General features: G+C 43.4%; 1 protein-coding gene across 4 annotated transcripts in view; it reads right to left on the reverse strand.

The window, feature by feature from the left end:
• Nucleotides 1-2,868: 2,868 nt before the first annotated feature.
• The window catches only part of Lclat1 (lysocardiolipin acyltransferase 1), a 121,560-nt gene continuing 111,618 nt past the window's right edge, over nucleotides 2,869-12,810 (reverse strand). For all 4 annotated transcript variants that reach the window (XM_057788624.1, XM_057788615.1, XM_057788633.1 and 1 more), the window contains exon 6: nucleotides 2,869-6,475. In XM_057788624.1, the coding sequence (XP_057644607.1) occupies nucleotides 5,973-6,475 (503 nt within the window). In that variant the 3' untranslated portion in view covers nucleotides 2,869-5,972. The remainder of the gene's footprint in view (nucleotides 6,476-12,810) is intronic.

The raw sequence follows: 12,810 nt of genomic DNA on the forward strand, positions 1-12,810 counted from the left end.
AGATTTTGAGCCGGCTTTTCTACTTTTAGTAATTCACATCCTAGTATATTTTGGTAACAGACTGTCAATCAAAAATGATTTTCTAACACATACATATAAAACGTGTGTATATGCATATATTTGTTAGACTATATCTGTATATATATTTGTTAGAATATATGTATATTTGTTAGAATATATTAGCCTGCATGTATATATGTATTATTTATATACATATATATGTTAGAAAAAAACATATTTAGTTTTTTGAAACAGGGTGTCATTATGTAGCTCTGGTTGTCCCGGAAATCACTATGTAGACCAGGGTGGCCTTGATTTAACTCTGCCTCCCAAGTGCTGGGATTAAAGGCATGCACCACTACGTCTGGTTTTCTAACTAAAATATTGGCAGAAACCAATGATCTTCTAAGCCTCAATTGTTGTTTTTCATTTTGGACCCATAAACCCCTGTACTCAGTCTGTTTGATCCAGAGGTTCTGTGCATGGCTTCCAAAAACATTATCATGAAGAATGTATTGTGCGAATGAGCATGGCTGACTCAATGGCTGGCAGCAGGAGAAAGGTGAGGCATCCGTATCTCGGCTCTCCAGAAGTGTGCCATGCAGTGGAGTGGGTAAGACTGAAAAGTGACTGTGACCTAAGATAGTGCGTGATTCAGCGAGGACGGCCGCAGGGAATGACAGCCCAGGAAAAGGCAGGAGAGCATTCCCAGCCAGATTGACCGGGAAGATTTCTAGAAATAAGTTGAGTTTTGCTCAGTCTAAGGGTTAGGGAAGCAATTTCCTAGGTTCTGGAAAAGGCAAGCAGATGTGACGAGGTCTGGGAACTCAGTAAGGCTTTGAGTACCCATGCTGATGCAAAGGCTCCACGGGGCAGAACAAGCCTGAGAATGAGGATGTGTCTCTTGGAAGGACCTGGGCTAGGGAGGGGCGTGACCTTGTGCAATAGCCATTAGAAAGAACTGGGAACTGTGAAGGGGACTTCTGTGATTAGCATGGGGTTGTGATGAGGTTGTGTGAGCTGAGACCGATGTGGGTGGGAAGAACCTGGCCAGGCTTGCTCGGGTAATGTGTGATACAGGTGTGGCGTGATAAACATAGGAAAGGCTATTCTGGAAGACAGGTATGTTGAAAGCTTACATGGCCAGGCAGGAGAGGAAGGAATGAGCGATTCTGCAGGATTATGAGTCTGCAGTACCGGGAGAAAGAGAAACACAGCAGGCAACATGGAAGGTCATTGGCCTTGCAGTACTTCCATCTCAGAAAACTTCCCCCTGGAGGAAGGAAACTGCTCAGCGGGGCGATGCTTGAATCTGGATGATCCTCAGGGAGGCAATGGCTGAGCTATTTAGGTGCGTGTGTGAGTGTGTGTGAGTGTGTGCAAGTACATGTGTGGGAGCCAAAAGACAAATGTGTAGCTCCTCAGGTGCCATCCACCTGTTCTTGAGATGGATTGGGTCTTTCATTGGCCAAGAGTTCACTCAGTAGGCTGTCTGGCTAGCAAACTGCAGGACCCCCAGTCTCGGCCTCCACAGTGCTAGGATTACAAGGAGGTGCCCTATACCTGGCTTTTTTTTTTTTTTTTTTTTTTAAATGTGGGTTCTGGGGATTGAATTCAGATACTTGTGCTTGCAAACCAAGCACTTCACTGACTGAGCCATCTTATCTCTCTCGAGATCCCAGGCCTGACCCCCACCCCTTTTTGAGACAGTGTCTTGCTATATAGCACAAGCTGACCTGAACTCACGTAGCTCAGACTAGTCTTAACCTTGTGGTTCTCCTGCCTCTGTCTCCCAAGTGCTGGGATTACAAGCATGAGCCACTACACCCAACCCAGGTTGACCAATTATTGATGAGACTCTCCACATACAGCTCTATGGACTCTTTGGCTTCCCGTACATCCACGGCTGACACAAAACACTGTCAGACTTCTCAGTGTCTCTCCCTCTGCTGGGCCTGAGAGTTCTGCATGCCCACCTGCTCTGGCAGACTTGAGAAGATAAGGTGGACATTTGTGGTCACTTGGCCACCCATCACAAATGGTCGGCCCATGAGAAGGCAGCCTGTCTCTTTCTTTCTTACTAGACTTAAGCCCAGAGGATGCACGTGTCAGGTTGCCATGTGGATCCTGTGTGCAGTCCACCAGGCAGGAAAACACAAATGGTCTCTCTAGTAACTTTGTATTTGGTATTTAGGATGCACTGTAGAGGCAGTTTCTGTGCCCATGGTTGGCACCTGAGGTCCCCACATCAGAAATCCATTTTCTGTAAAAGGGGTGAGGCTGACTATGAGTGGGGGCTGCAGTACATGTTCTCCAGTCCACTCCTTGGGACCAGCGCTCTTAGGGCCTGGTCAACACTCTTTCGGCCCATGTGCCCTTTTCCAGGGAACACCAGGGCTTGCACACAAAGTGTTCACTGGAGAACCGAGGACAGAATGGGCTCTTGAGCTTACAGTAGGTTTCCCTGATGATGTGTGCCGTTAGCTAATGATGTTCTTTGCGCATCTGTCACATTCCAGTCTAAGACTTGCTTTTGGAGTTCTACTCCCAGGTAGTGAGGTGTGGGAGGGACACAGAGTCCTCATGGTCTTTTCCTTTAAGTGTCTGTGTCCCACACTTGGAGAATGAATAGCTGTCCCGAGGAAAACAGGTTCTGCTGACACTGGGGCAGGAGTTCAACTGTATCCCCGACTCTCTCAATTAGGGACTAGTGCATTCTGTTCTAAATTAGACCACGTTTTAACACCCATGGGAGGCCTACTCATCAGTGACACCGGCTAAGACCATGACAATATGGGGGACAACAGCACAATGGTCTTTAAATTCTGTCATTCCTGTAAAAACAGAATCACAACAGCTTTTGAACAATGTGATTCACTCCACTTTATTCTGGATGCATATTACAAATAACAACTCACAACATTCCAGTGGACACGGAAAGCTAAGGCCATTCTGTGAGTTATTTTTAAAACTTGGTGTTCTCCACATAATGATCTTTTAAAAACGAGTTACCAAAACCAAGACTCTGAAATAAAAATTTAAAGTTCAAGACACCTGTAGAGTCATATTTAGTCTGAAGTTCATTGTATGGCCGAGCCATTTTCATCTTCTATAGTTAAGTTAGAACACTAGCCACTAGCTCAGCGTCCAGCTCTTTTCTCAAAGTTATAACATAGTGTTTTGTTTCTGTCAACCAATGACCAGTATTGTGACACCATTTTCTCCTCCTAATGAGTGACAAGGAGAGACGTTAAGGACACGTTATAGAACTCTTGGAACAGGAAAAAGAAGGGGACCCGTAACTAAGGCACTGAAAGCACATTATTTTATATAAAGAAATGTAAACAATTTACCACCAACAGGCTCCTTCTGCTAGTCTTTATGACTGTACTGGAGCATCTCTATTGGGCCAGAGCTTGAGAGCGGGTGAAATGGAAATCTGTCTGTCTGCAGAACTCAGGCTTGGCTACCAATATGTGGTCTGCATGTGGAGTGCCCACCATTTGAGTGCATGAGTGGAAGATGCTAGTTCTTTCTCGTCTATGCTGAGAGCACACAAGGGCAGGGTTTTAGTCCTAAGAGATGAGTTCTTTCAGATATTTATGCATTTCATCTTCAGCCTTTCCTCATGTAGCCTGACTTAAGTTCAGGATTCCTAGAACTTATTGCAAAGATACCTACTGTGGGAACCTGTCACCTCGCCAGTTCCCCTCCTTACTGGTTCATATTGTACAGTGAAATGGTTTACGTTATAAATAACCCACAACTACTATACTTAAAATCTCCCAGGATGGGGTCAACTAGCCAGCTAGTGCTGTGAGCATTTCGGTCCCTTAGTCTCACTGTCACATGGAGCAGGGGCTAGGTTCTGCTTTAGCAGGGCTGCCAGCTGCTAGGAGCTCTGGCTGAAGGGTGGGATGTAATAGGGGCATTTCTAAGGCCAACTACCATCAAGGATTGATTTAAAGCAGTTCCGTGCTCAAAATCATTATATATGTAATATATATATATATATTATATATATAGTTAATAAAATTTTAACAAAGCTAAATATGTAGGTAAAAACAAATAATTATTTTAAATATTAAATATTTAAATTTTATTTAAAAGGGGATTTTCTTTTTCCTTTTGGAGAAATTTCTCTTAAAGTAATTTCTCTAGTTTTAGTGCTATACTTAGAATTATGAATTTGGGGTAGATAATAAAATTAAGGGTTTCCTACCTTAAGCGTATTTTTCTGTGATCAAAAGAGGAGGAAGATCTTCCTGTTGATGGGAGAATAAGAGGCAAAGGGTTTGAGGACACACAATGAAATGGGCATCACTACTGGGTAATTCCAGGTACTGTGTGTAGAGAGAGCAGCCTTTTCTCTTCTACCTGGGAAACAAATGTAATTTTGATTGCTAGCTATTTACATGTTTAAATGTGGTCCAAGGAAGTTGCAGAAAAACTTAAAATTGCAGTCTTTCCCATTAAGGAAAAGGGGGGAAAAGGTTGCTTTTTTGTGTGTTTTTAACCTTAAAAACTCTAAAGTTAAACAGCTGTGTTGAGAGCAGATGTGCACAGAAGCTAATTAGTAAGCTCCTGGCAGAACTGAACTGAGCTTTGGTAGAGCAGTTAATACAGGCTGGTGTGCTTCCGTAGCGGCACCCCTCACAAACACAAGCTCCAAAGAAACAAACTAAACATGATCCACTAACTGTCCCCACAGGGCTTTCCTAGAGAATGTGCTGCTAAGCTGAGCAGGAAGGTGAATTCTGGTCTGAATACACAGGGCAGTGACAGCTCCCTAGAGTGCCCAGCGGGGGCTGGGTGGGGGGATTGACAGATTTGCTAACAGCTGAACAGTTTTATGTGCCTGTGCCCCTGCCCCAATCAATGACCTCAGTGGGAACAATGGTCACATGCTCTCTTACCTAGGACAATGGTGCTATTGGTCTGCTGGGTTTTCATGGCTTCCAGATGATAGGGCTATTTGGTAAACAGCTGGTCTGTGTGGGTTTAAAAGTTACTGGTGAGGGAGAGTTAGCGAGGGAGTCCTTGATCTCAATGAAAGGGTTCATTCTGGGTTAGCATTTTTAGTTTTAAGAGTGAAGCTGATCAAGGCTTGGGGGCTTTGGCTATAACATCCTGTCTGTGGCCATTTTTGTTGTAGCTCTGATGGCAAAAGGTAGACACCCTACATGAGCAGGACACACACCTGACTTCCACTGTGTGTAGGTTCTAAAGCAGTATTTCATAAGACCGTTTCTGTCTGAAATACAAAAATGTTCTCGTACACCTTTACATGTGTCAGTTCACACTGATGAAGAAGCTACACCTGCTAAGGAGCAGTAGGCAATGAGGACCGAGTGAAGAGCAAGCTTAGAACCCAACTGGAGAGCCTGCAGGTGCTCCCTGAGCAGAGTGAGGTGTGACTTCCAGGTGAGAAAGGGGCTTCCTGCTGCTGGCTTCAGCTCAAGGCTTTGTGAGTGAGCAATGAAGGGCTCCCTATGAAATGGTGGTCAGTTTAGGACAAGACAACTGCGGTTTGGGGTTTGATGGCTGTAAAAGGATGAAAGGATAGATGGACAGTGCCTCCCAGGGGAGCCAGAATACCACCTGCGTACAGTGCTGGCACATGTTCATGGTGCCAGGCCTGCCTCTGGGCTGGCAGCCTGTCAGAAGTGGGCTGGCCATTTCAGAAAACCTTGCATCTTGTCTCAACGGCCTCCTGACTGTTTCTAGTATTCTGGCCCCGGTTATTCATAGTGATTGACCCCTGCTACATATGCAGCATTGGAATTACATTCAGAGAGTTAAAGAAACTGTAGCAATATTTCCCCCAGAAAATTAAGTGCAAAATATCTTTAACAATAAATGATGCTAGTAAGAAACACTTGACACAGTCATGCAAAAAACTCATCTGGGTTTACAAAGGCTGTAACATTTTCACAACGCTCCTAGAGTTTTATGTGCTGAATGCGACCGTCTTACTTGTTTTTCTTTGAATTTAAATGTGGATGCTTGTGGAAAAAACGGTAACATGCAAGTTCAATGATTTCCAGTCCACCAAATATTCTCTCCTGCAGCACGAAAAGCACAATGCTGATTAGGAAATACCACCAAACTAGGCTGTACCAATATATGAGCAGGCACATTGCAGAGCAGAACAAAGTCCAATACAGTATGGATAGCAGCTTGACCACTAGGACTCTGAGCTCAGACTTGCAAGGTGGCACTGTGCTCTGTCCAGTAAAACGAAAGCTTTTTTCCCCTTGGTAGAAGGAGCGCAGTCTCTCTTCCTTCTCTTCCCACCGCTTGTGGCACCAGAGCTGCAGATCCTCCTTGGAAGTGGGAAGGGTGTCGACTGGATACCTATGGACATGGAAGTGGATCTCCTTGGGAAAGTCTCCAAGGAGGAGGTGTTTCTCAGTTTGAGGAATGTTGTAAGGATATGCCACGGTGATGTCATGAACAGCATCGAGGTTGTTACCTAGGATTTGGAAAGATGAAAACTTTAGCAACAGTCAATGGGATGGTAATGCTGATTTGCTCTGCCAGGCAGAGCCATGAGCATGAAAAATCAGGACAGAGTGAACCACCATGAACAAACAAGAGCTAAAAATACCAGTGTTTCTGGGTACTTAGGTCAATATTTACCAGCCAGTTTTAGCTTTTTTTCCTATTTGCTAATTACCACAAAGACCTTTAAAAACAAATTATCTTCATTCCCAGAAATGGTAATCTGCATTCTAGACCTGCAGACAGACACAGTGAGCTGGAGCTGAGGGAAGAGAAAAGGGTATAGGCTAGCCTTTGGGCCACAGGATGTTACACTGACACAATTAACATACTCAACTCATCAAAGGCGATAGCAATGTGTGCACCTTTACCTTAAATGACCATGATAATCATTGCAAAGGAACCTCAGAAACAAACCTGAAAAAACTGTCAGTCACTTGAACACTTCTGTACAATTAAAACAAACAAACAAACATAACAACTTTGATCCTGACCTGAAACACCATTCTGCATAGGCATTTTTTTTTTTTAAAGATAGGGTTTCTCCGTTTAGCTATGGTACCTGTCCTGGAACTCACTCTGTAGACTAGGCTGGTCTCAAACACATAAGGTCCTCCTGAGTGCTGGGAATAAAGGAATGTGCCACCACTACCTGGCTCTGCCCAAGTATTTAATGGAGTTGTTTTCGAAGTCACACACCAGATGCTGACAACAAAGACAGGGTAAACACTGTCCCTGGTGTCCTTCAAAATGTTGCTAACATAATCAGGAATGTAAGAATGCACAAGATCCCAAACAGCCCCACGGGAACATGGCAGATGAGGTGGGGGAAGGAACAGGTTCTGTAGATGGGGTGGGTCGAACACCATGGGAACAGGGCATTAAAAGCAGTCTGGGGCCCATGGTATAGGCCTTCCTATATACTGTATGTGGCAGAGGAGCAACTTGGGGGTAGTGGAGCACAAGCAGTGAGGAGATCAAGGGCAAAACAGTGGCTGTTAAAACAGGCCAGGAAGGAGCAGTCTACAATGGTAACAAGAAGTGATGTGACACGGTGGCCAGCTGGAGGAGGAGGGGTGTACAGGAGGGAGTGTTCTTTGGCTTAGCACTGAACTAATGGTGGGGCCTTGGAGGTTAAGAGAGCTGGTGCGTTGTACGATCTACAGAGGACACTGGCTACCACTCAACTGAGCCTGGTACACACAGGTCCAGGGAAGCTTAGTGTTCTGCCCAAGGGGTACAGTGGTGTAGGAGGTTCTTCTGTTCATGTGTTGCTTTCATTGGTTAATGAATAAAGAAACTGCTTTGGACCTGATAGAGCAGAACTTAGGTAGGCAGAGAAGACAGAATTGAATGTTGGGAGGAAGGGCAGAGTGGCAGAAACCATGGATCCTCCCACCTGAGACGGACACCAGTTAGAATCTTGCCAGCACGTGGCGATACACAGATTAATAGAAATGGGTTAAATCATGATGTGAGAGTTAGCCAATAAGAAGTTAGAGTTAATGGGCCAAGCAGTAATTTAATAAATACAGTTTCTGTGTGGTTATTTCGGGTGTAAGCTAGCCAGGTGGCCAAAACAGAACAAGGGCCCGCTCTCCATGTAACAGTACAGCACTGTTGGAACTATTTCTGAATGCTGTTATTATCTTCAGTGAATAAACATAAAAGTGTTTTTTATTAGTCATAGAAAACAATGGGGGTCTGGAGAGATGGCTCAGAGGTTAAGAGCATTGTCTGCTCTTCCAAAGGTCCTGAGTTCAATTCCCAGCAACCACATTGTGGCTCACAACCATCTGTAATGGGGTCTGGTGCCCTCTTCTGGCCTGCAGTCATACACACAGACAGAATATTGTATACATAATAAATAAATAAATATTTTTAAAAAGAAAACAATGGATTTTTGTTATGACAGTTTCATATAGGTATGTAATATACTCAAACAATATCCATCCCTAGTCTTCTCTCCCCTTCCAGTAAACGGACTGGATGAGGACTTGACAGAACAGATGATGCAGGTGGGACTGTGTGTGGCGACAGCAGTCGGAACAGCGGTTCCTACACGGTAGGAAGTACCTAGAAGGCACAGGAGGAAACCTGCGGAACAGCAAAAGTATTCTGGATGGAGGTGTGACCACACAACATTGGCCTCTATCAGAATCAGACGGCATCTGAGCTGAGAATATTTCACTCGGTTCAAATTTTACCTTGATAGCAATAATGGCAAAGAAGTGAAGCAATTTCCCACCACACTCCTTCAACTGAACCTGTTACTTTTAAAAATGGTTCTTCAAATCTTCTGTAACTGTCCATCTCAGCTACACTACAGTTTACTTTAGGGTAACAACCAGGTTTCAACTTGGTTTCTTCATTCTTTACAGAAACCTTTCCTTGACTGGACAGTCAGTGTGGTACCAGCACTCTCTCCACACAGACCGGGCTCTGCCTGCTTCTTCCATTTGCCACAGCCAGTGTGCCTGTGGCTGACGGACCTCGACTCCACCCTCAGTTTCCCACTTTCTCTCACGGTGAAGGAAAGATATTCACCATGTCAAAGTCACATGTTTTGTTTAAAAACTCCTCTGGTTTCCTCCTTCCACGCAAACCTTTCTCAGAGCTACTGGCATCTCTTGTACCTACAAAGTACATGGCTGGCTGATTCTGAGAGTTAAAGGAGACACACAGGCCATCAGGAAACGGGTAAAGCTATAGCCTCTCTCTAGGAACAGTTCCCACCATCATGGTGTCTGTGGGGAAAGCGCATTCACATCCTGTCTTTGCCACTATCCATAGCATTATTTGCCTAGACCCCAATCTAGATGCCAATCAGGGGCCTCCCTGCTCAAGATAAATGTTCCAACTGATGTTTTACAAAGCTTTCTCCTGAATTCCTTGTTTCAAATACATAACTTATCTCCCTGAAATGCCTGACTTCAATTTCCTTCAATGTCCAGCTCAAATGAAGAGCCTTTATTAAACACCAAGGCCCAGCGTGGCCCTGGCTTGCTGTGAGACCCAGCTGCCACTATATGCTCCAACAAGAACCACGTTTGCCTCTTTAGAGCCCACATTTTAAAGAGGTTCTAGAAATGTGCATGTGATCAGTATGTGTGGGATTTATCTTCTTGCTTGAAAGTATGGGCACTAGTTATACCTTCTTTGTGGGAAAGTTATAATAATTCAGTGGGTGAATGCAGAGTGAGTCCTGGACCCAGTAAGGTCATGAATGTTAGCACTGACTACAACACTTCGTGTTGGTTTAGTGAGGCTGAGTAGGCCTCATGATAGTTTTTCTATCTTGGGTTCCACGAACTGTTGGTCTTGGAAGGGCAATAGTCCAAATCTCTTATAAATTACTCAAGATTTAGAACTTTGGAAGGCTATTATTATAATCCAGCATAATTAAAATGCTATCCATTTATATAGCAAGTAAGTACAGAACAGTGTTTAGATAAAAAGATAAATTAAAGGGAAGAGGAGCTGGCAAGAAGAAACTTCTTCCTTGACATTCACGTCCTGAGCATCAGGTAGCATAAGGACTGGCTTCCTTAAGCTCAGACTTAGACATGGGTAAACAGATCAGCAAGAGAAAGGCCTGTGCTTACGGAAGGAGAGTCAACAGTCCTGAGATGGTTTAACCTTTATACGAAGTAAAGGTCTCCAGACAACACAAAGGCCACAAGACATTATTCTGCCGGGTGGGAGAGCCCGAGTCTATGCAGGCAGAGGAGCTTACTTCTGTACCACATCTCTAGACCCCTGGTTTGTGCCCTGGAGCCCAGGGAAGACAGTACCATGAGATAAGGACAGGGAAAGGGGGGTATGCCTGCAGGGGCTGGGCTCACATATAAGACAGTGAAGAAAGAAGAGTCAAAAGTTGAGACGTGCTTCCACTTACCAGTTAAAATAATAGATTAAGAAAAATACTTCTGCTATAGCTAAGGTTTTATATTATCCTTACACCTAGCTGCCATCAATAGAAAGCAGTTTTAAAAGATCTCATTCTTTTTCAGATGAGCTAAATTACAGGCATGGATGCGATCTGCCTGCACTGGGCTCAGAAAGTAGATTTGTTCTGTTTTGGATACTGTACCTAATGGAATTATTTTATAAAGCTAGCGCTGTGTTAGAACAGCCGTGCACACTGGGACCTCAACTGCTTCTATTAGTGTAGAACAGAGCAGTTGCTCACTTGTCCAAACCTTACTTCTAAGACTTGGACAGACACTGGAGGATTCTGAATACTCTAATCATGTTTAAATAACCAACAAAGGTGAAAACTAGAATTGATTTTTCCAAATGTAATGTTCATAAGGGAATGTCTCCAATCATCTCAAGTTGAAGTCATGGCATTAAAAGAATCTATCTAGTGTCAAATGCTCACCGTGAACAGGAGATTGCCGAATCCTTATGCATTTGTATGTTTAAAAGGAAAAACTAGAAGACGCTTTTGTGAGCTCTAAACTTGTATCAAAGGGAAGGAACGCTGCTGTACCCATGCCTACTAAAGCATGTGATCCAACTGTGCAGCTTGATGACCGAATAATCCAAATTCCCAACAGTGATCTCAGACAGAACTAGTAAGGATTATAAATTTCCCCTTCTTTCCCTATTTCATAACCAACTATGTATAAAATACACAAAATACAACTTTATATTTCATTTTGATTCCTTGATTACATAAAAAAATATAGCTGGATCTGAATCCATAAATTTAACTACAAATAATGGCAACTACTAAAGGAACTTGTCACCCACGATCCATTTTATGTTAAAATGAAAAGCTAAAGGCCACTGATTTGTTTGTTTTCATATTTAAAAACAAAACAGAAAAACTATTATCCTCGGGACAGAAGTTGGGTTTAAAACTAAGCAACCATTCCCTTGCACTAGCATTGACGTGCTGGCACTAGTCAGCCCACGCTGAAGAAGTCTTGAATGGACGAGTCAGAGTATAAAGACTAAAACTGCTAATAAATAAGACACCATCCAGCTTCAAAATAAGAGCATGCATGAGCCTCTTGAGACAAACTGGTGTGAAGACTCAAACAACACCATGTGCATTACCAGAGAATTTGTCATTTCCTACTTGGCACATTATTCACCACTTTTTTGCCCAAGTTGAAAATTTATGGAACAAAAGGTAGAGACAAACAAACAGCAAGCAGCCCTGGACCATGTGAAGCAGTGAGCAAACACACTGAACAAACCGCAAGCAGCCCTGGACCATGTGAAGCAGTGAGCAAACACACTGAACAAACCGCAAGCAGCCCTGGACCGTGTGAAGCAGTGAGCAAACACACTGAACAAACCGCAAGCAGCCCTGGACCATGTGAAGCAGTGAGCAAACACACTGAACAAACCGCAAGCAGCCCTGGACCGTGTGAAGCAGTGAGCAAACACACTGAACAAACCGCAAGCAGCCCTGGACCGTGTGAAGCACTCTTTTATACTTCCCATCCATGCCATTTAAGATGTTCTAAAATATTTTATGGATGAATGTTTGAGAGAACAAAAGTCCCTTTGTCTGGATGCTTATGTTATTTTCATTTACTGACATTAAATAGATATTTTGTGATCAATGATAATAATATTTTAGAGAATGTTGAGAAGTTAGATCAAAGAATGTAAATGAATATGTTAAAAATTTTTTACTACATACAAATAAGCAACTGACTTCCCAAAATGTCTGAATATACACAAGAAACTTATTTTTTGTGTAATTTTACTAATGCTTGTATTGTGTTTTTAGAAAGTTTTTGAAACATAATTTTAATTTGGTATGTTTTGATAACACATCTATGGGATATGTATATATGTATACATACACATATATACTGCTAATACTTCTGCATGCTTTCAAATTTCAGTTATGTGTCATTTCTTAGAGTTTATGAGCTTTTCATGCAGCAAAGATATCACGCTTTATTACACTTGGTAGTATTTTGACACCTGACCACTAAGGAGTTTTTCCTTTTTAATTAGCTAATTTATTTGGGAGTGGGAGGTGGGGTGGCTGTGAACGGAGGCCAGAAGCGGGCGCAGCCGTCCTCTCCCACCACTCCCCACGCGCTCCTCTAAGGCAGGCTTTCTCCCTGAACCTGGGGCTCAGGTCTCAGCGAGAAGTTGGCAGATTCCAGAAGTCTTGCTGTTCCATTCCTTCAGAACTGGGGCTACACACAGACCTTTGCAGAGAACTGTGGCTTGTCTGGTGGATACTGAGGTATAAACTGTGGTGCTCATGACTTAGGGGGAGTACCTGTGGAGTTAACTCCTCCGTGAACGCAGTCCATTTCCTACAATCAC

This window comes from Chionomys nivalis, chromosome 1 (genome assembly GCF_950005125.1).
Source record: "Chionomys nivalis chromosome 1, mChiNiv1.1, whole genome shotgun sequence".
Classification (NCBI taxonomy): Eukaryota; Metazoa; Chordata; class Mammalia; order Rodentia; family Cricetidae; genus Chionomys; species Chionomys nivalis.